General features: G+C 41.9%; 2 protein-coding genes and 1 long non-coding RNA gene across 6 annotated transcripts; 2 read left to right on the forward strand and 1 right to left on the reverse strand.

Annotated features, from left to right (window-relative positions):
- Positions 1-313: 313 nt before the first annotated feature.
- Positions 314-21,845, forward strand: ube2e1 (ubiquitin-conjugating enzyme E2E 1). Of its 3 annotated transcripts, XR_007040920.1 has the most exons (7): positions 314-468; positions 3,966-4,133; positions 4,281-4,331; positions 16,348-16,480; positions 16,823-16,970; positions 21,366-21,520; positions 21,605-21,845. XR_007040920.1 is itself a non-coding variant. In XM_047383207.1 (6 exons), the coding sequence occupies exons 2-6, from the start codon at positions 3,973-3,975 to the stop codon at positions 21,461-21,463; spliced, it is 591 nt and encodes a 196-aa protein (XP_047239163.1). In that variant the 5' UTR covers positions 314-468; positions 3,966-3,972; the 3' UTR covers positions 21,464-21,845. The 3 variants fall into 3 exon arrangements, 2 of the variants coding, with proteins under 2 accessions (XP_047239163.1, XP_047239164.1); XM_047383207.1 differs by having other exon boundaries at positions 21,366-21,845; XM_047383208.1 differs by having other exon boundaries at positions 325-468; positions 3,957-4,133; positions 21,366-21,845.
- Positions 19,759-20,827, forward strand: LOC124878979. The gene is made up of 2 exons (XR_007040921.1): positions 19,759-20,286; positions 20,653-20,827. It is a non-coding gene; the product is annotated as an uncharacterized LOC124878979 (long non-coding RNA).
- Positions 21,838-26,163, reverse strand: nkiras1 (NFKB inhibitor interacting Ras-like 1). Of its 2 annotated transcripts, none has more exons than XM_047383210.1 (4): positions 26,012-26,163; positions 25,697-25,797; positions 25,178-25,419; positions 21,838-23,781 (listed from the first exon to the last, which is right to left on the reverse strand). In XM_047383210.1, the coding sequence occupies exons 2-4, from the start codon at positions 25,788-25,790 to the stop codon at positions 23,539-23,541; spliced, it is 579 nt and encodes a 192-aa protein (XP_047239166.1). In that variant the 5' UTR covers positions 25,791-25,797; positions 26,012-26,163; the 3' UTR covers positions 21,838-23,538. The 2 variants fall into 2 exon arrangements, with proteins under 2 accessions (XP_047239166.1, XP_047239167.1); XM_047383211.1 differs by having other exon boundaries at positions 25,697-25,826; positions 26,012-26,109.
- Between the last annotated feature and the right edge of the window lie 45 nt (positions 26,164-26,208).

Genomic DNA, 26,208 nt, shown 5'->3' on the forward strand with positions numbered 1-26,208 from the left:
AATTGGCGCTATATAAACGGAATTGAATTGAATTGAAAAAAATTGGGTTTCAAATTTTGATTTTTATAAAATGAATAAAGAGGCGATGCATTTTAATAATGTAAAGAAAAATGTATTTCCAGTTTTATTTATATCATCAAGTTAATATTTAATTAATGACGTCTCTTGGATTGTGGCACTTTTGACCTTCCATATTGCAAACATTGGCTCGGCTTTGTTTCCATCTTTTATGTTTTAAGCAAACACTTTGGGAACCGTTTCTTTTTTGTTGTTTTCTGTAAAGTGCTACAGATATTCAGTGTTGCTCCTACACACATCTCACTGAGGTTCTCAATAAGATCGATAAATGATCTGAATTCATGTCGCTTTTGTGCTTTTATTTGCCAGAACTTGACCGGAAGTTTCCCTTCTTCTCATTGAAGTACTTTGACAGCAGTGCATCCAGGCGGCGGAGACACACAAAGAAAGGTATCTAAAGCCATATATTTATAATGCTGCTGTTGTAATATGCTGGGCCGTTTGATCATGGTCTGGCCGAAAACATGTCTGTGTTCGCGGCAGCGGACGGGTTCGGAGCTGGTCCATCCTGTGGCTCTCTGCACTCAGATCAGCTGCATGTCGACGGCTGTAGCCGTTCAAACGCATTTATTTCCTTACGATGAGTTTGGTTTGTGTGTCGTAATGAGGGTCGGGGATGGTTAAAGCTGTTTAATTGGACCGGAATGAGGTCCCGACCCGTCACAGGTGTGAGTGACACGGCTCCCGGCCGAAAGCGACGTCGCCCCGTCGAGCTTTCTGCCTTTCCTCCGCCTCGATCCCTTCCACTCAGCAGGCAGCGGAGGGCTGATGTGCGGCCGTGAGTCCCTCCGTGGTGTCGGCCAGAACCACCAGGCCCCAAGACCGAACTGCTCCACCTAATGTTTTCCTTTGTCGCAACCCGACACGGCTAAAAATAACAGCCGGACTGCGGGCGTTATCTGGGGTCATGTGGAAGGAGAAAATGTTCTTCAGTACCTTCCGTTCAGGACTGGAACTGGTGGGTCCACTTAACGTTGTTAAGGTCCAGTTCTGGCCTGCTGGAGTAATCGGCCCAGTCAGATTCCCAGCCGACCTCCCGCAGCGTTAATGTAAACCCGGTTTGCTTCTGTAGGAACCTAAGGAGGACTGACTGCGCCAAAAACCTTCATGTTTACAGTGGATCTGCGCAGTACTGTCTGGGAATACCAGAACTGACGCTGGAAACCCAAAGCGCCCAGTCAGCAAAACTCAGCTCAAGTCTGAGGTTTCTCACCAACCCAGACCTTAAAATCCAACATGGCTGCCTCATTCCTAAAACTCCACCTGGCCACAGTGATGAACTATGTACTCTCACACCCAGCCTCAGTTCGACAACATGTTGCTATCCACCTTATTCCAATAACCCACGATGCCTTGCAGGAATTGTGTGTGCTACTTAGTGAAAGCAAGGATTCAAATGTTTTTACCACTTAGTGTGAATATAGCTGCAACTTTATATTTGGAAAGACTGAAAGGAGGAAGAAAAGCTTCTGAATATGCAAAGCAGCTTATTAAATGAAGGTAAAAATAGAATTTGACATTGATGTACCCTTTTCTATGCGTTTAAATCTGTGAGAACTCACCATTTTTAAGTGGGAATTCTCTGCTAAGATGGGAATGTGTTCAATGATGGAAAGACTGGAAGGTCATCGAGTGATGAATTATTACAGTCCATAAATCCCATATGGTATGTTATATCCCAAACACAATGTGGAGTAAGGATTGTCCTCCTTGAGCAAATATGTATGGTCTGCAGTGGTCACCTCCAGTGTAGAAGCTCTATATTATCTTGATTCTAAATCTGTTGGAAGGCAATGGCAAACAATCCACTGATAACAGGAGCACCAGGAACCTGTTTCACTTTGGCTACATGTTTAACACACCAGCTAAAGCAACAAGTTTAGCTTTGTCTGGTTGAAGGTGCGGCCACAACCGGGGCACCAAGTTGTCCAGAAATGTCCCTGGATATGTTCCTAGATATGATCCTGGATATGTTCCTGGATATGTTTGTAAATGTGTTATTATCAAAAAAGAAAGAAAAAAAGTGAAATTTAGCTGCAAACTAGTTACTTTAAACATGCAGCACATGCATTTAACTGTTTTGTAGCAGTTTGTCTGTTTATAGTTCAGTTTTTTTGATTAAGTATGGAGATACACACCTCGAGCCTCATCTATATTTTCATAGATTTATATATTTTATGAAGCTTTCATATTCCGCCCTTTTCCACTGATTGTGGTTCTGATCTGTTTGGTCCGGTTGAGTCTGTTAAATTCTGAGAAATTCTGAGCCCTAATTAGATAAGCTACAATCAGCTGGCTAGAGATCATAATCTGCCAATTCTTCCTTAATTGGGTCTAATCAATGATTAATTCAGTTCCATTTCAGTTTCAGTTTTATTTATATAGCGCCAATTCACAACACATGTCGTCTCAAGGTTCTTCACAACAGTCAAGTTCATACATTCCAATTAATCGTAACCATTGAACAGTTCAGTCAGATTCAGTTATTTATTCAAATTGGATAAAAAGTTTTTCTATCTAAGGAAACCCAGCAGATTGCATCCAGTCAGTGACTTGCAGCATTCACTCCTCCTGGATGAGCATGTAGAGACAGTGGACAGTCACTGGTGTTGACTTTGCAGCAATCCCTCATACTGAGCATGCATGTAGCGACAGTGGAGAGGAAAAACTCCCTTTTAACAGGAAGAAACCTCCAGCAGAACCAGAACCAGGCTCAGTGTGAGCGGCCATCTGCCACGACCGACTGGAGGTTTGAGAGAACAGAGCAGAGACACAAAGAGAACAAAGAAGCACTGATCCAGGAGTACTTTCTATGGGAAGGAAAAGTAAATGTTAATGGATGTAGCTCCTTTAGTCGTTTCATCTAGAAAGAAAGAACAGATAAACTCTGAGCCAGTTTTCAAGGTTAGAGTCTGAAAGAGAGAACATAGAGTTTGTTACAGTAGAAGCTCAGTCAGTAGCCATGTCTAGGAGAGAGAAAGGGTTAAACACTGACAAGTCTGATGCTTTATTCCATTTATTAAATGCATCAAAACTAAGAACTCTAATTGTTTCAGTCTGTAAAAACATCAACTAACAGCACACACTTTGACTTTTTGAGTTTAGTAAAAATCTGATAAAGATTAGGGACAGGTGCCTCTGATGCTTAAATTGGACTTTTCAGATTTATATAGATTCAAAGCTTCTTCTAAAACTGTTCTGTCTAAGAAGATCTTGGATTTTTTTGTCTTCTGTGTCATAGTACTTAGAATAAAGAACAATCAGAATGGACTGGTCAAATTAAAAAGAAAATCAAAGATTTGTATGGACTAGGAAAAGACGTGGAGCATGTCTTCTCTGGTCAAACAAAAGTAGCCCTCAGCAGCCTCCTGCCTGTAGAGAACATTTATAGATGATCTCTACAAGCAGGATGGATGAATGGATGATCTTTATTTCTGCTAGATTAGAGAACGTTATCTTTAATCACTGAGACTGTTTAAACCAGTGTGAAGTGGGTATGAAATGCTCTGAAGGCATAAATGAAAAGATGTGTGGTGTGGATGGAAAGTCCCAAAGCAAACGGCTGATTCTGGTACCAAGAGAGTCGGGTGTTAAAAGTCCAAAACTGCACATGTCCGGAATGGTAGCGGCTCTCGTATTGGTAATGGTAGTTAGCTGGGTCATTGAGAACACTGACACACCTCATTGGATTTCCTGCTTGCAGCTGGAACAAGGTTAGGTTGGATATGAGGTTAATCCGAGATCAAAGTTCCGAGGTCAACAGAACACAGTATAAAGGTGCCTTTTAATGGGAGAAGTCTGGATTTTCTTTGAATTCTTGCCAAACTAACTGTTTTTTTTACATGGAAACATGAAAGCTTTACTGTGTGTTCCTGTTGGTTCCCAAGGCCCGGTATGTCGGATGAAGATTCCCGTGCCAGCACAAGCTCTTCCTCCTCTTCATCTTCCACTCATCATAACCATCATCAGCAGCAGGAAGTAAACCCCCCAAAGAAGCGAGAGAGCAAAGCCAGCATGAGCAAGACCTCCAAACTTCTGTCTACCAGCGCTAAAAGGTGAACCCTGTCCTCTGATTCTGCCTGGTCTCTTTGCAACAGTTTTCCTCCTACTTCAGATGACTATAAATTGTACTCTGCCTCCATTAGGCATACTTCACAGTGACAATTTGATCTAAACTTGTTGAATTTTCCTGTTCTTTGCAGAATTCAGAAGGAACTGGCTGACATTACACTGGATCCTCCTCCGAACTGCAGGTAAGGGACAGAGTGTGTGTCTCAGCTGCCTTGTGGCTTTTCTTTTCAGCTTTAAAAACAAAGATTTTCTGATTGTTTGGTGTTTGCAAGCCGTGTAAACACAAGAATCTAAAGGTGTAGAAAAAGCTGCTCTCTACATCACTCTCTTTTTAACAAAAACATGGAAACTGTTAATGGTGTGAGACAATAAAACATCTGCTTCCCTTCGACCTGTTGGCATTAGATCATCAACCCATTTTGACAGTTTTGTAAGTTGTGGTTTGGTTTGAATTGTCTGAATTGAGATGTATGTGATTGGATCTGAATTGGACCTGTTTGTCTTGTTGAGTACTTGGGGATGAGACTTGTTGTGAATTGGTGTTTTATATAGATAATCTGAATGGAGTTGAACTGAAGGTGCACATGCAATAAATGTTTGAAGTATACAACATAAAACCACTAGAGGAACAGCATCCTTTAATTAACTCTAACTGCTTCCAGAAGAACAGCATGGATCTAGATGTGTTCTGCATGCTTCAGTGTGTTTTCTAGAAGCGCTGATACCCACAGGGGTGGAACGCAACGCATCGGTTTCACACCTCCAACCAGCTGAGGGAGAAAGTCACAGAGCTGAGTTGTGAAAGAAGTTTCATAGTGCGAGTAGGAAGGGTCATTAGGGTGTCCCTGCCTTCTGTCCAGGATTTATTTCAGAGCTGCTGCAGGAGGAGGACTTAGAACATTGTCAGAGACTCCTCTCACACCCTCTGCATGAACTGCTGCCATCAGACAGACTGAACTGCCACATTAAAAGTACAACCACCAGACTGCTGAACAACTGCGGTGGTGGACACCGTTTCGGTAATTCACTAATGGGTTTATTTTTTCCGATTAGCATCTTCGCTAACTTCGGAAACCGGTTAGCTTTCACTAAAGTAGCGGCAACGAACGGGTTTAGCTGTAGTCTTGGACTTTTTATTCACAGCCAGCGCAGCATCCTTATCTATATTACACCACTAGAGGGTGCTCAGTGTAATGTGTGTACGCTACAATGGCGTACTTCATATTTTTCTGATTTAATTAAATTATTTATGAAATAATTGTTTTCTTACCTAATGTAATGAAATGTAATTGGAATAAATGTCACAAATCATTTATATGGTATATATTTATTCCACTCATGATTAAGTCTGTACAGCGTCGGTCCCACCAGTCTTCAACTGGAAGGAGACAGTCTCAAACTGTTCAAATCCTTAACTGCTGTTAAGATTACACACTTTTTATTTTTGCACTTTGCATTTTATGTTCCATCTTGTTTTGTATCTAACTGTGTTTTTCTGTATTTTTTTACACCAATCTGCTGAATGATCCCAGAGAGACACTGTATTGTTCTGAGACGTTGATTTGATTTGATCTGATCTGAGTTGAGGTGGAACCAGCGTGTGACAACAGCTCATACCTGTGAACCCAGTTAGCTCCCCTTGTGGCTTGGAAGCATAACAGTATGTAGTTTTTGTACAACATACGCTAAGGCTTGCAGTACTTTTCTAAAACTCAGCAGCAAAGACCTGAAGACCACCCCCCCCCCCCGAGGTTTGTCATCGGGTTTCCACTTCAAATAAACTTACATGAAAGTCCAATATGTAATAGATCTTGGTGATCAGAAACCTCTTGCAGCAGATGAAATAAAATAAAAAAGAGTCAATCAGTGGATCGAGCCACACACGCTGGCACCATCTTACCACGTCACCTGCTTGTAAACAAATGAACGTTCAGCTGTAGCCCAGAGGGAGAGAGGAGAGAGAAGAACAGAACTGCTGTGTATGTATCTGACCGTCCCTGACAATAAAACCAATGATCAACCGGATCGACACATGGCTCAGCTCCTACCAGATCAGGGGTTCTGAAAGCCCGCGAGACTTCGTGTCCTGTCTGTCGATTACTGTTGGGTCTGAATAACTAGTGTGTGAACTTGAGGTCATGTCTAGACCTGGAACGTGAGCTGATGGCCTAAATACTACCAGCTGGATATCTGAGAGCCACAGAGAACTTTTAGAAGATGCATAGTGGTTTTAGGTGTTACCAGGAGCCGTCCTCCATGGAACATGCGTGAGTCATATCCTGACCTTCAGCTCCACCCTCACAACCTTCCTGGTGACCTCGATTACACTCAGAAGAACCGGCAGTGGGAATGTTTCTGATGAATATACTTTCTTGTTTTTCATGTTCTACCAAAGAAGATGTTTGGTCATGAGCTTTTCAGATGACTAAAGGTGCATGTTAATGGGATCAGACTGTTAGACTGTCAATCAGTGAAATTAAACTCAAAACTAGGACTTAAGTTTCACCAGAAGTCACTGAATTAATAAATGTTGTCCACCTGTATGTAAGATGATATTCTAAGAGCCAGAAGAAGTCTGTTTGCAGTTTGCCTTGAGCCATGTTAGCAAACATGTGGAAGAAGGTGATCTGATCAGAGGAGACCTAAACTGCACTTTTTGGCCTACATGCAAAACTCTATGTGGTAAAAAACTAACACTGCACATCAACCTGAACGCACCACCCCCACTATGAAACATGGGGGTGGCTGCATCATGCTATAGGGATACTTTTTTCAGCAAGGAGGAAATCTGATCAGAGTTCATGGAAGATGGTTGGAGAGAAATCCAGGAACATCTTGAAAGAAAACCTGATAGAGACTGCAGAAGACTTGAGACTGGAGTGGAGGCTGACCTTCAAGCTGGTAGAGACATGAACCAAAAGACACACAGCTGGACCTGCAGAGAAAGGTGGCTTACAAAGTGTTGACTCAGGGGAGAGCTGAATTCAAATGTCCTCCACACTTTTCAGGTTTCTGTTTGTTAAAGATGTTTAAAACCTTGAATCATTATCCATCGACGTCAGTTATTCACTGCTTTATTTTGGCTTGGGACATAAACCCCACAATATACACTGAGGTGTGTGTTTGTAATGTGACAAAATGGGAAATGGTTCAAGAGGTATGAATACTTTTACATTAAACTGCAGGCTTGTGTGTGGTTTCTCTACAATACTCAGAAAGATCTGATCTGTTTATGGGAACTAAAAAGCTGAAATATTCATAGATTTTCAGTTATTTACCAGGGTTTGGATCACTGATTCAGTGAGACTGGGAACAACTTAGATCCAGATCTTTAGTTATGTCTGGAAAGATCTCACAGAGGGGATATAGGCTGAGTGTGACAGAGTTTCTTTGTTTCACGCTGCAACAGTGGGACACATGTTCCACTGTTGCCATCAACTCCTTTTGAACTGGCTGTCCTCCTTCTACTGGCATGGCCTCCTGGAGCTCCAAACGCCTGTTCCTGAGCTCATTTCAAACCAATCCTTCACAGACATCCTCATCTTTCTGAAGCTTTTTTGGTAAACTAAGTTCAGCCTGAAATTGGTCACATTATTGTCTTGATTGTGACTAAACTAATGTTCTGCTGCTGCCACTCTGTGTTCATTCAGCAACACCAACAGGTAGAAGTAGCAGCTTCACTGTTTAGGTAAATGGACTAAAGACGTCCTTTATTTTCCCTCACTGGGAAAATTCAGGTGCATCAACAGAAGATAACAAGATGGACTGGAAAGTAAGGTCAAGTGTACATCATGAGACATAACTGATCAGTTATTAATAGTAGCATACTCAGATTGCTAAAGAAGAGCATGAGAAACATCTGCGGGTCCAGATTGTGTTTCTGGCTGCACAGAAAGAGACCACCTCTTGGGTCTGGATTAGACTGTTTGAATGGATTGACATGATCTGAGTTTGGACCCAGTTAGACTGTTAAATAATAAGGTATGGATTTGTAAAGTGTCATCACTGTGGAGACTAGAGATTCCTGCTTCATTTAACAGAGACTCTGTTCTCTAAGCAGTGGCTGGAGCTGCACTTAAACTCGCTTCAGTTTTCTCAACAAGCAATTTGGACAGTAACAGATATTTATCAGTGGGCTTCGATTTCCTGCGTGTGTCCACTGAGCTGCAGAAATCACACACTACCTGTCCACCTGCGCCACCTTTATCCACCATGTTCAAGGCTTTCTGTCTGCTGAAACAGCATGGAGGAACGATTCCTGGTGTTTCAGGACTGGGCTTCTTCGCAGCAGATAAAACCTGTCAACACTATCTGGAAATATAAAGCACCAGAAAAGCAAACAGAACCTGTTTTGAATCCAACCAGTTTTATGCTTACTCCATCAGTGACTGTTGTTGGAGCTGAATGTGAAGTTTTAGATTAGCAGCTGATCAGTGGGGCAGCGCGTTAGCAGATTGTGTTTCAAGAGCCCTGAGGTTTCTGAAAAGCCTCCTTCCTGCAGAGGAAGTGGCTTGCCTGTGCACTGCTTTTACCTCAACAAGCAGCCGAGCTGCTGCGCACACACACACACACACACACACACACACACGTTTTAAAAGGTGAAAGTTCCCTTCAGAGGTTGACACTTCTCTGGTGCTGCAGTAGGGCTGCGAGTGTTTTCTCTCTGTGTGTCATTGTGGTATAATGTGCTTCTGGGGAGACCCGCTGCAGTGGAACCTGCTACATGGGTTGGTACATTGGGCCAGACATGAAGCCCACATGTTACAGATTCTAAAAAAGGTCATGTTGTTTTTATCATATGATGGCATGTTTGTTGAAGACAGAAATACATGAGTACATTTCAATGGGAATTCTGGTTGTTTAGCATTTTATCTTGCTACAAACCATAAAGTGGTTGGAGTTTGGAATGATGCACGAACAAGTGGTGCATACTTGTGAAATAGAAGGAAAAGTGTTTTTCTTTTAAAAATGTGACTGCAGCGTGTGAGCAGTGCACGGGATCCTTTGTCAAAGCCGTTGAGAACCACGAATCATTTTCCTTTCCTCCAGCTGTGCTGGTAGCTAGCAGAATACAGTGTTTATGAGTGGTGAACACTGCAGAAAAATAAATACAATCATACCGGTTCAGGTTCTGAAGAGGAGCATGATCCAGTCACCCCTTGTTTCAGCCTCTGCACTCATCTTACCATGACACATAGGTCACAGTCGGCCTCAAACATATGAGGCTTAACTTCTCGCAGCAGGAACTCTTCCTCAGTCCCAGCTGTAGTATTCATCAAGTAAAACGTCCGTCTGACTGGACGAAAATCCTTCAGAATCTGTTGAAAGGTCCACATCCATCAAAGAGTTGAATGCAGCCAACAACTCAGATCTTAGTATTAGCCCTCCTTTTCTACAATCATTCTAACCATCCTCTGCCAGACCTTATAACCTCCTCTGATATCAGGTTCTGGTGCTGATGACCCTAAAGTACACCATGCAGAACTATGGTTTTTAAAATGGAGTATTGATAATTGATCATATTTTGGTCCTTTTTTGTAATAGGAAGTGGACCTCTGGTCACTAACTTCTACTGAGAGCTGAGAGTCTGGGTCAGACATGAAGTCCAGTTCTGGATATGAAATTCTTTGCAGCTGTCTGATTCTGCTAGAGCAGCTTTTCTCTTAAAACAATCTGTCAACATTATGTTTTTAAAATGTCCTGAATCATTTTAGTTGAAAAAAGTTCTGTTAAAAAGTTTAAAATCTTAAATCTGGTTTCAAATCTGGTTCCAATTCATTTCCTACCATGTATTGTTTATATATCAAGTCTTAAACAACCAAGCAAGCTGATTTCAATCAGGTAGGAAATGTTTTATGTTCTGGGCCCTCCTGCCAGCTAGTTGTATGTGAGGGCATTGATGTCGTTGTAAATCATTGACTAAGAAGCAGATACCAGGAGTATAGTGTAGTATAATAATATTTCTTTTTAATTTACATTTTTTTTACTAAAACTCCAGTGCAACAAAAAGGTGGTTCTTTAAAATATTGACTGAGGGGCCTGGGTAGAAATACATGCCACACTTTTCAGATTTTTCCTCCCACTTCACAGTTCTTTTGTACTTCATGTTGGTTCACATAAACTCCATGGAAGTTTGTTGTTGTAACGCCATTAAATATGAGAGTTCAAAGGGTATGAGTAGTTTTGTAAGGCAGTGTAGGAGGAAAACTGAGAAGTGCTTCAGTGTGACTGATGTCTTCTGAATTTGTCAGCATTGTTTCTCACCAGATGTCCATGCTGGCTCTTCTTGTAGGGTTAGAGTTAAAGGTTGACAGGGTTTGAAGCTACAGCATCGGCTGAAAAGATTCAACTGATCCTGGAAGTAAGACAGAGCAGCAGCTTGGTGATCTCAGTGCTGCATTTAAACTGGTTTCTGTCCTTATTCTTTCTAATGTGACCAGATGATCGGAGCGTTTTACACCAGTTGATGAGTAGATCCCACCACAGCATGCAGGGGTCTTCCATTTCTGTTTCTGCAGCTCTTCCAGGACCAGGTTTTTACTTCAGGAGTGTTTCAGGTTCCTCACAAATATTTTACCCGTAAACTTCTATATATTTTCAAACTGAAGGAAGATCTTTGTAAAATCACCACATTTTCCACTGATTTCATCTGATCATCACAGAGACAGAGCTCTCGTGACGTAGGAAGGTCTTGTTTTTCATTGGCTCATATTTTTCAGTGTCACAAGGAGCAGAAGCAACACTATTCCTACACCTTTAAACTTTCATATTTTGTCATAGTACAACCACAAACATTAATGTATTCCATGGGGATTCTTTGTGATGCACCACCACAAAGTAATGTATAATTATGAAGTGGACAAAAAAGGTTAATGATCATCAATTTTTTTTTACAAATGTGAATCTGAAAACCATTCTAAAGTCTATCCTGCTGGAAGGTGAACCTCCACCCCAGTCTCAGGTCTTCTGCAGCCTCTAGCAGGCTTTCTTCTTGGATTTAGCTCCATCCACCTTCACATCCACTCTGACCAGCTTCTTTGCCCCTACAGAAGAAAAGCATCCTGCAGTATGATGCTGCCGCCACCATGTGTCAGTGTCCTGTCAACAGACTCTCCCACCTGAGCTGTGGATCTCTGCTGCTCCTCCAGTGTTACCATGGTCCTCTTGGCTGCTTCTCTGATTAAAGCTCTCCTTGGCCAGCCTGTCAGTTTAGTTGGACATCCAAGTCTTGGCAGGTCTTCAGTTGGTCCATCCTCTCTCCATGTTTAGATGATGGATGAGCAGAGATCTGTGAGATGTTCAAAGCTTCGGAAATTGTTCTAGAACCTAACCCTGCATTAAACTTCTCCAGAACTTTCTCTCTTCACACCTGTCTGCTCTCTAACAAACCTCTGAGGCCAGAAACAGAACATCTACGTTTATACTGACAGTAATTTATACACAGCTATTTTATTTTATTTAGGAGTATCAGGGTGAAGGGGCAGAGCACAAATGCTCTTTCTAGATGTTGTTTTCTGTCTGATTTGAAACCTGAACCTTCTGATACTCAGAAGGAAGCTTCCTAAAACCATTCCTCTTTGCAGACATACTGTAGTAACTAGCAGTAGTGGTGGGTGTATGGACAGAGATCTGTAGCACAGAGTTGGTTTAGGTTTAGCAGATTTCATACATTATTAATATTAATTAGCTGATTTCCTCTTCTGGTTTTTAAACACGCTGACTGCAACCAGCCTTTCCTTCAGGAGAGGAATATTGTTCCATCATGTCATATTCCTCCTGTGCTGGCCTCAAAGTGCAGAGACAGTCTACAGGATGTTGGGGGTGCAGTTATTATAGCAGGCTGTTATTACTTTGTTTCTCCTCATCACTACAGTGAAGCCAGAGTGTTGATGACTCGCTCTGATCTGTGCTGATGTGAGACTCATGGATCCCTTTTAGATGCTTTCAACTTGCTCAGCTCTGTCTGGATGGCTTTATTACTGCAAGACAAGTCAACTTTAAATATGTGATGGAGTTGGCAGTAGAACAGAAGGAGCAGTATGAATGAATGAAGTTATGCAAAACCTACACAGAGCTGTAAACAATGAGCTCCTGTGTCTGTGTGTGTTAACAGTGGTTCTCAGAGGTTTTTAGCATGGTTGATGCTGAAAGAGAAACAAAACCCAATACTGACTCATTACCTTGAGAAAGAAACCTGACATTTCCTAGGTTACATCTTCTGGAAGCACTCAGTCTTCTGTCTACATCCCATTTCTTCATTTGGAGACAAACCGCCTTAGTTTCATCTGTGACCAGTGTTAACATTTATATTATGATGTGCTGCAGGTTCTGGCACCCCCTGCAGCACGTGTGCACAAAGGTCATGGAAGCATCTCCCTCTGATATTGAACTGAATGACAGCAGCCAATGATAGTGCAACATACTGATTGCACATACGGACTCTATATGCTACTGCTGTGAATGTATCATGAATCTAGGGCATGTTAGCAGAAGCATGTAATAGTGGTTTCCTCATCTCAAATAATTTATTGTAACAAAGTCGTCAACAGTGGTGGGTAAACCACAATAAAAACTGTCAGTGGGCCTTTGAGCATCAATTCCAGCTTGACAACGACGTCTCATGCTGTTCATAAGTCGACTTATTGTCTGCATTGCATCCCACTCTTCTTGAAGGACGGCCTTTGGGTCATTGAGGTTCTGGGTACAGAGGTACGGGTCTCTAGACGGTGACTTAGCTGATCCCAGAGGTTTTCCATGGGATTCATGTCTGGAGAAAGTGAAGACCACTACATTCAATTTAGCTCATACTCCAGCATCCGTTCCCTATTGATGTGATCTCAATGACCTGGAGCATTGTCGTCCATGAAGATGAAATTAGGCCTGTGTTGTTCATGCAGGGGAACACTGACTGGATCAGTGATGTTATTCAGGTAGTATGGGTTAATAACTGCACCATTCACAAAGTGTAGGACAGTTCTGTACTGACTAGATAGACCTGTCCACACTGTAACACCACCACCAAAGGCTCGTCCGACTCTTCCAGTCTCTCTGTATTTCTGTTGCAACCTGCTGATGACCTCTGTGACCTTCTAAGCTCAGTAGCCACTTCCATCTGAGAACGTCCTGTTTAAAGCCTCATAATGGCAGGGTACTGTTGATCAGATGTTAGGTGTCGTCTTGATATCATAAAGTCAGAATGTGAACAGCATGATGAGGAGGACTATTTAAATGCAGGAAATATATTGATTGATTTATGGTTTAAACACCTGTTGTAAATATTGTCGTTAAGCTCCTTGTTAGAAAACAGCAAGTTGTGCAAAAAATACTGAAACATTGAACAGTTGGACTTCAAAGGTTTTAGAGAAGGTCACATTAAGTTCACCAGTAAGGGTTAAAGTGCAGCTTAGGTTCACCCTGAAATGTCACCAGATAGCTGAATATCCCTCACTTTTTCTGAGTTGTATAGATGGGGGCAAATACTTTTTACAAATACTGTCTGTTATGTAAATGAAGGTTAAGCAGCTCTGTGTGAAGAGATTTCCCTGTGTGTGTGTGGGTGTGTGTGAGGGGTACATAAGAGGCTCAGTCTGAGCTAGTCTACTAATGATCAGATAATATTAGTTCTCTATGAAGTTGGACACATTGCGTTGATTTGCAGGCTCTGCGCAGCTAACCAGTTTACTACTGCTAGTTTTAATCACTTAAAACTGTGTTGATTATGATGATTTCTAAATGAACCAAATCTGGATCAGAGACACTCAAAATATATAAAATTATTATAGATAGACCAGATATATGCATGAAAATGTTCCAGGGTCCTTTATAACTTCATCAGAAAATAGTTTAATGGATACAGACTCTTGGACTGAAATGAGGCCTGTAGTTTATTTCCTGCTCAGTCCCATATTGACAGTCACAACCTGCTGAATATTGTTCTTTAAACGCATAAATAAGGAGCTCACTTCATTTATTTGGAGATGGCATACTATACATCTACTTTTTGTGTACATAGATATTTTGTGCCATGCAGTAAATGCCACATCTGGTTATTAAAATCTAAACGAAACAAATAAAAAACAAGCAAGAAATAAAAATCCAGAATGTTTTCAGAGAATGAAATGGTAAAAGTTGTTGGTGGCAGTCCATAAGTGACGGTTAGAGGGGGGTCGCTCCAGCAGCTTGTCCAGATGCTGATTGTTAGGTAGTGGCTGATCTGGGGGGAGGAGGATTAGGAGGAGGAGGAGGAAGGATGAAGGAGGAGGATCTGTATTGTTGACTGTAGAGAGATAAAGGCTCCCACAGAGTGGGCGTACCGTGAGCAGCACAGACGTCTGCAGGGTCAAGTTGGCCCGACTCTGTGGGAGCCTTGAAGTGTCCTAGCTCTACTGCCGCCAACACTCAGGGAAACAGTTCCTCACACGTAATGGCTGGACTGAATAATCCTTTATTCTGGGTTTAGTTGCTGGAGTATTTTGTGTTTGTGTTTCCCAGAGCCCCGTTGAACATTTGCAACCATTATTGTGTCCTGTTGGGAGTCACTGCTCAATCCTCAGCTTCATCTCTGCAGCCTAATGAAGTCCTCCTCATCATTTCCCACTCTGTCGCCATAATGACTTACATGGGCCATTGCTCTTAATTGGTGTGAGCTGCACATGTGACGTATGATAGATGTTGTAAAGGTTTGTGACTGCAGCACATTAGAGTGGATTATAGAGACACACACACCTAACTGCTGCAGCTCTTTTACATCAGAGCTATAAAACCCCAGCAGATGCATTAAACATCTGACTGGTGGCTGAGGCAAAGCTTGTCCTGATCAGGATTGGTTTGGGTTGATCACAGATTCTATCAATGTTGGTCACTAATTTCCTACTTTGATCAGCGGATGAGTTTTCTAGTGCATCACTTCTGCATCAGAGGGTTAAGATGACTTGCATTTTTTCTCTGGTTTACTCCCACTAGGCTCAGACAATGTAAGGTGAGCCCAGATTTCCTCTTTGAATCTGGATTTCTCTCTCTGGCGCTGATCCGGTGATCAGCAGCATGTCCCTGTACCGTCAAAGTAAAGTAAAGGTGCATTTTTCAAGAGCAATAAGATTCAAAACTCGCCCTGCACAAAACTGAATTCCTCACCTGAAACAACGTCAAACTGAATGTATACATCACTGGTTCTGGATTAAAATCAGCTGAGGTCCAAATGGCTATCTGGAGCATCCAATCAGCCTAAAGTGGTACATCTATTAGATGCAAATCAGAGGAATCCCTGTTGATGAGAGGGGATCTTCCCAACAGCTAGGCATGCTCCGTTCAGGTACAGCTGGGACACTGGGTTGATTTCTTAACATCAACATTGACAATTCTTAGGTGGTTCTATTGTTGTATAATCTATCTGTCCATCAACAAACTGGACCTTTATCGATTAAGAATAGGAAGTCATCAAAGTTAATGTGCATGTAAAATATTTTTAGCAACATAATGTAGTCTGCAAACCAAGCGACAGCATTGCTGGAGTCTTTGAACATTTTATGATCTACAGGATCAGACGCTTTGACAAGTCTACAAAAGGAACAGCTGACATGGTACATTGCATTTTTCTAAAACCCCATTGAAAAGTTTATATGAGATTATTTCTAGATAAAAACCCTTTTACTTGTTCACTCACGAGAAATTCAAGAATTTTTGTCATACATACCATAATTTCTGTGTACCATTACATCTCTAGTAATTTAATATCCCTCTTGCATAAACAACCTTAATGAGGCACCAAACCTGAAATGTATCAAGTTAGCAAGTAGCAGAGGCCAAGTGATAAGAGGTCAAAGTCAAACCTGTAGGAGAAAAACATGGATCCTTCCACCAAAGCCTCTACATGGCTCTAGTTCTCTGAAGGAACGCCATACTATAGTTATGTGGTTTCTTATTAAAGTGTCACCTTAAAACGCTTTAATTTCATCGTCTTTCACAAAGGAAAATAAATTGAAATCCATGATAAGATTGTGTTTGTGTCTGTGTTTGCTGAAACATTTTCCTCTGGCACCTCCACATCACTGCTGAAGATAAGTTCTAGAAACCAGGGCCATAAAAACATCTTCCCTAAAATTCCCAGCTTTGACAAACTGTAAAAATATAATTGAGAAGATACTGGTCCCATCATAAGGACACCAAAGGTCTAAATATGTGTGCTGTGTGTGTTGACAGTGCCGGACCTAAAGGAGACAACATCTATGAGTGGAGGTCCACCATCCTGGGCCCCCCAGGCTCCGTGTACGAGGGGGGGGTGTTCTTCCTGGATATTGCCTTCACACCAGACTACCCCTTTAAACCACCCAAGGTAAACCCAAGTCAACAGGATTTCTAGACAATACAGTTTGTTCTGAGAAGTATTTCATAGAAATCATAAACGTTTGTTTTAGATGTGTAATATTCTTGTTTTCCACCAGAGGGCACACTTTGCGCTTGGAAAAACCGCTTTGAAAGTAGCTGATTGTACTGCAGGCCTCATAAATGTGGCAGTTACCTATGAGCACTCAGTCATGGTACAATCAGATCTGAGTTAGTACAGACTCCTGAGATGTTTGATTCTGCTAGAGAAACATAATCAAAGTGTTAGTCTGGCAAGCAACAGACCAAGAATAGGTTTTACAGTTGTAGCATGTTCTCTATGTGCCACCAGGTGACGTTCCGTACGAGGATCTATCACTGCAACATCAACAGTCAGGGCGTGATCTGCCTGGACATCCTGAAGGACAACTGGAGTCCCGCTCTCACCATCTCCAAGGTCCTGCTGTCCATCTGCTCCCTGCTCACTGACTGCAACCCTGGTGAGAGCAGCCGCACCAAACATGTTCTATGTTGAAATTGAGTAGTAACCAATCAGGGGATTTCTGGCTGAAAGTTGCATCCTGTGACAGTTTGGCCTGAAACACGACACACGCTTCTCAGACCCGTTTCTATATCACGTTACAATCTCAAAGTTCAATATATTTCATTTGGGTTTTTATGTGATTGACCAACACAGAAGGATACATGGTTTTCAAGATTTAAACAAATAAAAATCAGAAACTGTATTCAACCCCCTTTACTCTGATACCCATAAATACCAGTTTCAGAAGTCACCTAATTAGTAAACAGAGTTCATTTGTGTGTAGTTTAACCTGAGATTAACTGCAGTTGTTCTGTTAAGGCCTCAGAGGTCTGAGAACATTAGAGAGCCAACAGCATCATGAAGACCAAGGAACCCAGCAGACAGGTCAGGAAGACAGTTGTGGAGAGGTTCAAAGCAGAGTTAGGTTCTACAACAATAACCCAAGCTTTGAACGTCTCACTGAGCTCTGATCAATCCATCATCTGAACATGGAGAGAGGATGGACCCCCTGCAGACCTACCAAGACAAAATTATCAGCAGGTCCATGGTAACTCTAGAGGAGCTGCAGAGGTCCATAGCTCAGGTGTGAGAGACCAGTGGGGAGAACAAGTATTTAATACACTGCTGATTTTGCAGGTTTTCCCACTTCTAAAGAATGTAGAAGTCTTTAATTTTTATCATAGGTACTCTTCAACTGAGTGATGGAATCCTAAACAAAAATCACATTGTGTGATTTTTAAATAATTAATTAGCAGAAAAACAAAACTCAACCAATATATCCCAGCTGCAGGATTTCCTTATATTTCCCAGGCCTGCAGATTTATTTAAAGATCTGGGAGCAGTCTGGGCTCATGTTGAAGCGAGAGTGTAATGACCTGGACCAGGCTGGATGAAGGTTCATCAAGCCTCTCCTTACCCCATTATCTATAAGATCCGATCTGAATTTCTACATCCTGGATCATTTTGTTTTATCCTTACAAAATGTTTGAGACAGTCCAGTCAGCTTTTAAAGGCTCTACACACTTGGACCAAATTGTTGGTACCTCTCGGTTAATGAAAGAAAAACCCACAATGGTCACAGAAATAACTTGAATCTGACAAAGATAATAATGAATAAAAATTCTATGAAAATGAACAAATGAAAGTCAGACATTGCTTTTCAAACATGCTTCAACAGAATTATTTTAAAAAATAAACTCATGAAACAGGCCTGGACAAAAATTAACTTAATATTTTTTGCACAACCTTTTGAGGCAATCGCTGCAATCAAACGATTCCTATAACTGTCAATGAGACTTCTGCACCTCTCAGCAGGTATTTTGGCCCACTACTCATGAGCAAACTGCTCCAGTTGTCTCAGGTTTGAAGGGTGCCTTTTCCAGACAGCATGTTTCAGCTCCTTCCAAAGATGCTCAATAGGATTTAGTTCAGGGCTCATAGAAGGCGACATCAGAATAGTCCAATGTTTTTCTCTTAGCCATTCTTGGGTGTTTTTAGCTGTGTGTTTTGGGTCATTATCCTGTTGCAAGACCCATGACCTGCGACTGAGACCAAGCTTTCTGACACTGGGCAGCACATTTCTCTCTAGAATCCCTTGATAGTCTTGAGATTTCATTATACCCTGCATAGATTCAAGACACCCTGTACCAGATGCAGCAAAGCAGCCCCAGAACATAACAGAGCCTCCTCCATGTTTCACAGTAGGGACATCGTTCTTTTCTTCATATGCTTCATTTTTCAATCTGCAAACATAGAGCTGATGTACCTTGCCAAAAAGTTTAATTTTTGTCTCATCTGTCCATAGGACATTCTCCCAGAAGCTTTGTGGCTTGTCAACATGTAGTTTCAACAATGGTGTTCTCCTTGGTCATCTCCCATTAAATTAAATTAAATAACCTTTACCTTTAACATGCTTGTCTATAATTTTCTTTCTGATCTCCTGAGACAACTCTTTCCTTTGCTTCCTCTGGTCCATGTTGAGTGTGGTACACACCATGTCATCAAACAGCACAGTGACTACCTGTAGCCATATATATAGGCCCACTGACTGATTAACACCTGTGATGCTAATTAATGGACACACCTTGATTCAACATGTCCCTTTGGTCACATTATTTTCAGGGGTGCCATCATTTTTGTCCAGGCCTGTTTCAGGAGTTTATTTTTTTAAATAATTCTGTTGAAGCATGTTTGAAAAGCAATGTCTGACTTTCATTTGTTCATTTTCATAGAATTTTTATTCATTATTACCTTTGTCAGATTCAAGTTATTTCTGTGACCATTGAGGGTTTTTCTTTCATTAACCGAGGGGTACCAACAATTTTGTCCACGTGTGTAAGTGTAGCACTTTATGGTGTAACAGTGCCCCTACGCAGTCTGGAAAATCTGGGATTTTTACATGGAAAATGAGAAGAAACGTCAGAAATCAAAAACGGTGCGTGTAAAGAAAAACCCGGAGAGCTTCCAGAAGAAGAGTTTGTGTTTTATTGAAGAGCAGGAGGTCGAACCAAACAAGGCTTTTCTTCATCTTTAACAGTTGAACTTTCATGTGTCCCTGCCCCTGTTTTCCAGGAACAACAAATGCTAAAGGGTAGCTCAGAATCTTGGCACTGTACTGCAACTACAACCCCTGGCAAAAAGTCTGGAATCACCAGTCTCTGAGGAAGTTCCTTCAGTTGTTTCATTTTATAGAAAGAAAACAGATCACAGACATGACAAATAACTAAAGGCATTTCAAATGGCAACTATCTGGCTTTAAGAAATACTAAAAGAAATCATGAAAAAGTATTGTGGTAGCCAGTAAGTTACATTTTTAGAACAAGCACAGGGAATAAATTATGGAATCACTCAATTTTGAGGAAATAAATATGGAATCATGAAAAACACACAAAATAAGACTCCAACACATCACTAGTACTTTGTTGCACCACCTCTGGCCTTTATAACTGCTTGCAGTCTCTGAGGCATTGACTTAATGAGTGACAAACAGCACTCTTCACCAATCTGACTCCAGATTTCTCTGATTGCTGTTGCCAGATCAGCTTTGCAGGTTGGAGCCTCGTCATGGACCATTTTCTTTAACTTCCACCACAGATTTTAATGGGATTGAGATCCGGACTGTTTGCAGCCCATGACATTGACCTTATGTGTCTTTCTTCAAGGAATGTTTTCATAGTTTTTGTTCTATGGCAAGATGCATTATCATCTTGAAAAATGATGTCATCATCCCCAAACATCCTTTCGATAGATGGGATAAGTGTAAAAATGTCAATGTAAACCTGTGCATTTATTGAAGATGTAATGACAGCCATCTCCCCAGTGCTTTTACCTGACATGCAGCCTCATATCATCAATGACTGTGGAAATATACACGTTTTCTTCAGACAGTCGTCTGCATAAATCTCTTTGGAACGGCACCAAACAAAAGTTCCAGCATCATCACCTTGCCCAATGCAGATTCGAGATTCATCACTGAATATGACTTTCATCCAGTCATCCACGATTGCCTTTCCTTAGCCCATTGTAACCCTGTTTTTTCTGTTTAGGTGTTAGTGATGGCTTCCTTTTAGCTTTTCTGTATATAAATCCCATTTCCTTTAGGCGGTTTCTTACAGTTCGGTCACAGACGTTGACTCCAGTTTCCTCCCATTTGTTCATCATTTGTTTTGTTCTACATTTTCTGTTTTCAAGGCATATTGCTTTAAGTTTTCTGTCTTGACGCTTTGATGTCTTCCTTGGTCTACCAGTATGCTTGCCTTTAACCACCTTCCCATGTTGTTTGTACTTTTTTTTTAGACACAGCTGACTGAACAACCAACATCTTGTGTAACACTGCGTGATGATTTACCCTCATTAAGGAGTTTGATAATCATCTCCTTTTTTTCAAGTGACATCTCTGGTGTTGGAGCCATGGTTCATGTCAGTCCTCTTGTTGCAGCAGCTCTCCAAGGTGTGATCACTCTTTTTTACCTGGACACTAACGAGCAGATTTAATCTGATGCAGGTCTTATTGTTTGTAATGACAATGCAGGGTGATTCCATATTTATTTCCTCAAAATTGAGTGATTCCATAATTTATTCCCTGTGCTTGTTCTAAAAATGTAACTTACTGGCTACCACAATACTTTTTCATGATTTCTTTTAGTATTTCTTAAAGCCAGATAGTTGCCATTTGAAATGCCTTTAGTTTTTTGTCATGTCTGTGATCTGTTTTCTTTCTATAAAATGAAACAACTGAAGGAACTTCCTCAGAGACTGGTGATTCCAGACTTTTTGCCAGGGGTTGTAGAAGAAACCCGGTAACAGAAGAACACACACTGATCACTGATGTTCTGCTTGTGTTGTTTGACAGCGGACCCTCTGGTTGGAAGCATCGCCACACAGTACACAACAAACAGACCCGAACATGACAGGATAGCCAAACAGTGGACCAAACGCTACGCCACATAATCGGCAGAGGAGCCGACGACCGGGGGGGGGGCTTGATTTGTAGCAAAGGTGGAGCAGGTAAAGGGTGGGTGTAGTGGGAGGATTTTTACCTTGCAGCTAAAGTCTTATCTCCAGGCATTTTGTTGTTTGTTGTATTTTAAGTTATCTGCTGTCAGACTGCCTGTGTTCCAAGACGGGCATTTCTACTAAAGCGTTGGAGCCGGCACGAGTTCCAGTCAGAGATGTTTTACCAGTTCCAGTTGGTGTTTGCTCCTTCTCCAGAAGATGAAGCTGTTCCACTCATGTAGACATGTTTAGAAATTGGTTGTGATTTGTGTTCTGTACTGATGAAAACTGTTCTGTTTCTTCTTCTTAAAGAATTAAAGAAGACCGGGTCAGGTTGGGTCGGCTCATCTCTTTATTGTGGTTCAGTACAGACAGCATCATTGGTCCACTATCTCAGTTCAGCAGCACATTAAATGTTGACACATTTGGCTCATTAAAGTGACAAAAATAAATTAGTTAGAAAATAAATATTTGATCTTAACACTAATTATTTCTACTGCTGAAGACTAACAGACAGATTTAAGTAGCAGGCTGTAAAACACAGACACACTCTGCAGTCAAGTATCTGGAGGAAAGGGAGAACCAGGAGTATTATTGTTGGTGGGACTGAGGAGAGGCGAGTCCTACCAGAGGACCAGGAGGAATGCTGCAGTCCTAAAACATCTCATCTACTGAATGTAAAAAAAAAAGGTCAGAAGCTTCTTTCTCCACCTTGATGTCCAGCACTGAGTCTATTAAACTCCTGGCCTTACCATGCAGCATGTCTCAGAATAACAGGGTCATTGTTGGGACTGGGCGTGGCTGGTTCCCAGTATCCCAGGGTTAGCAAGGTGGAAGAGCACTAACTTGTCCCTCATACCATCCCTGTGCTTGAGGGTCCATCCGAGATGCCAGAGAAGGTCCCAGATTGACCTGACCTTTCTCTATCTGTCTGAAGCAGAGTAGAGCTGAATGGCCCCTACCCCACATGTTGCTGCACACTGCTGGCCAGTTGGCTGAAAGCAGGTGGCTAATACTTTCCTTACTTACAAGACAAAAAGGCTAATTTACCTGCAAATAGCGCCATCTTATGAAGGTAACACTGTTTGAAAACTACAGTTGGTTCGGTAGCTGGCTGAAAGCTGGCTACCTCAGCAGATAACCTGACTAATTAACCAGCTAATATGAAGTATCTATTTAACTCTATAAACACAATACGAGCCTGCCTAATAAGCACTGTTGTTTATTCTACATTTAAAGTTTGTCTATTATTACTATCATTGTATTAAATGCTAAAAACAACCAGATCATATTGCATATGTTTGCTTTCAAATCATGTTCTAACACCATGAAAGTCTTCTACTAAATGTTTTTTATACCATGCTACTGGCACAGCAGTATTCAGACCTTTATAATCATTGACCTTAGGGTCAGTAAGCAACCGTCATCACCTAACACACACATCTAAAACACACTTTTACATGGCGTTTCAGTCCAGTCTTTCTCTCCAGGGTTGCCAGCTCTGCTGGATATCAGCACCTCTGGGCATCTTTTATTTCTTGATCCGATTGATTCTAACGGAGGACCTGGAAACAGCAGGGGATTTGGATACTGAAGGTTTGAACTGTATATAAAGATTGTGGGAGTGTAAACAAAGCATGGGATTGACTCGTTAAATTGTATATGTATCATATTAAGTAAACTGAGAAAAAAAAAAAAGTGTGCCAGTAGTTTCATTTTCTCTACATTTCAGATCTCTGGGATGTAAACGAAGCCTCACACACCATAAAGAGCCAGAGGAAATTCATTTGCATCAAAGTTGACAATCAGAAATCTACACACTAATATCACTTTACATATTGCACTGTGATTTTATTGCGGCAACCTCCTTCTAATAAGGGGACACCAGGAAGCTGCTGGAGACTGCTCCATCTAACCAACCACGTCACTACAGCGATAGTTAACACTGTAGAGGGGGCATGAGTAGGTTTGAACTGCTTAAGTGCCGTTCAGGTTGTGTTAGACGCAGGAAGGAGTTGGGCGGGGGTCCGTCAGATGTCATTAGATGTGTTGCCTTTGCTTTTGCGTCCAGGCAGAGGGAAGGCAGACTTGCTCTGTGGCTGTGTGAGTCGGCTGGTCAGCTGGATGAAGGGTTCGACGAGGGAATTCCGTTCGGTGACGCTCACCTCCCACAGCTTCACCTTCTCGCACCGCGCCCACTGCTGCGCGGCCTCCTGCTCCACCTGACGGAGCTCGGTCAGGTCGCTTTTATTCCCTAGGACAATGATGGTCACCTGGCAACACAACACAGAGCATTATTCACAGTCTAGATTGGAGGAAACTCATCAATTTAACCAAAGGCTTTGGTGCAAATGTCTTTGCAACACGCTGCCAGCATCGTCATGTCTGGCAGCACAGCGCTACACCTGAACGTTAACACATCGACATGGTGAGCTACCTCGATTTGGATGAATGCAGTTACAACTTCTAGTTGCAGTGTCTGAATATATGGGCCTTTTCACACCTGGACTTAACAAAAACCCTGGGTGATCCTATTAGTCTTGGATGGACGGGCTTCAGGACAGAGGAGGCATAAGCTCAGACCACATCCAGAGGTGGTCAAGGACATGTTTAGTTGTCTAAACACAAACCATCCGGGGTCACGTTGATAGATACCTAATAAGTTCAAATGAATGCTGCTTAGTTGTTTGCAGGCAGATCACCAACATCAGGCTCAGCTGTGAGTTCATTTAAGTCAGATACCAATTCTGTCCAGATTTCAGAAAGAATCTAAAAAGAAGAAAAATAATACATACAGGCTTTCCAAATGTATTTAAAAGTAAGAAAAATATTTCTTTTCCATCACCAAGTCAGCCAAAGGCAGTTATTGGGCCACCCTTGGCTACAGTTTGGTTTATATCTACCAGCTTTGAACAGCTACAGACTAAAGGTTTTGCCCATTGTTCTTTGCAACACACTTTAAACTTGGTCAGACTGGGTGGAGAACATCTGTTAGTTTTCTTCCAGGATTGTCCTGGATTTAACTCCATCCATCTTCTCATCAACTGTGACCAGCTTCCATGCCTGTGCTTACGAAAAGCATCCCCACAGCATGATACTGTCACTACCATGTTTTTCCATGGGAATGGCATTTTAAAGGTGATGTGCAGTCTTAGCTTTCTGCCACAGATATCGTTTTCCATGTAGTTCAGTTTTGGTCCAATCTGTGCAGAGCTGTGAGTCCTACAGGGGTTGTGGTGACCTACAAATGGAACTTCTTATGGCTTTCTTTTAACAATGGCTTTCTTCTTGCGGAAGTACACAACTAATGAGCTGTGAATCTCTGCAGCTCCCTCAGAGTTACCATGGGGCTCCTGCCTGCTTATCTGATTAATGCTATCCTTGGCCAGCATGTCAGTTTAGGTGGACGACCATGTGTTGGTTGGTCCATCCTCTCTCCGTGTGCAGATGATGGATTGATCAGAGCTCTGTAAACTTCTCCAAAACCTTCTCCCTGACCTGTCTGCTGTGTCCCTTGGTCTCCATGATGCTGTTTGTTCTCTAATGTTTTCCCAAGAAAATCCATTGAAGTTTGCAGTTGCAATGTGACCAAATGTGAGAAAGTACAAAGGATACAACTACTGTTGCAAAGGTGAAGTGTAAGTGCGCCATAATGTGAACAATCATCACCTCTTTCTTGTCTCTGGACTTGTCAATTTCCTTCTTCAGGAAGTCTACTTTCTTGAAGGACTCCAGGCTGTCGACGCTGTAAACCAGTACAAAGCCATCTGCTACAGAGTAGTAGTGCTTTGGGAGGTCTTGAATATCTTGAAGCCCTTTGGTGTCATAAAGCCTCAGTTGCTCCTTCACACCTCGGTCAGTTTCCACTGAGGCTACGTACACGTCCTCCTGAGTCTCACTGGACTCTGAGCCTGGACATCAACAGAAAGAGACTTCCAGTCACTTAGCAACAATGACCAATCTGTAACATAGTGCTGCTGGTACATCTGAATATCAATAAGGGATATTTCTACTCCATTCGAGGCGTTTAACCATTAAAGAACCAAAGTTCAAACACATACAGTATACAGTTAACATCAGGTCAGCTACTTTGGCAGGTGAATGCTACAGAAGCCATCGAGGTTCTCTCCCAAGAAAATAAATGTTCAGTCACTGGAATGATCGTGTCAGCGTCAGAGCTCTGCTTACCTACAGCGTGGTTTCCGTACAGCAGCTGCTCCAGGATGGCTGTTTTCCCAACCGCTGCCTGGCCACAAACCACCACTTTACAACCTTTTCCCATTTCGAGCCTGGGTTGAGAGAAGACTGTTGATCACAGCTGGCACATGGTTGGCATGTTACACCGGGAAAAACAGGGGAAAAGTTCCTTTTCAAGAACACTTCTCATCTTTTAGCTAGCCGCTTAGCCTCAACGTCTAATCGTCATATATATAAAGTGTTAAAAATCTAGCTGCAAATAAACTTTTTGTTCATTATATCTACATTTTGAATAAATGAACCAACCTGAATGAATCCGCAAACTATCCGTCAGTAAACACAGAATAAAGAGCCGGTGTTTCCATTGTGCAGCTATACTGACAGTTTGCTAATGGCGCATGCGCATTCAGTAAACTCGATGTTTTTTGCCCGTGCGTCGCCAGGCTCTTTAGTTTTATTAGACTAAGCAGTTAGAATGTGCCGAGCTAGTAAACAAACAGAAA

Source organism: Girardinichthys multiradiatus, chromosome 13 (assembly GCF_021462225.1).
Source record: "Girardinichthys multiradiatus isolate DD_20200921_A chromosome 13, DD_fGirMul_XY1, whole genome shotgun sequence".
Taxonomy (NCBI): domain Eukaryota; kingdom Metazoa; phylum Chordata; class Actinopteri; order Cyprinodontiformes; family Goodeidae; genus Girardinichthys; species Girardinichthys multiradiatus.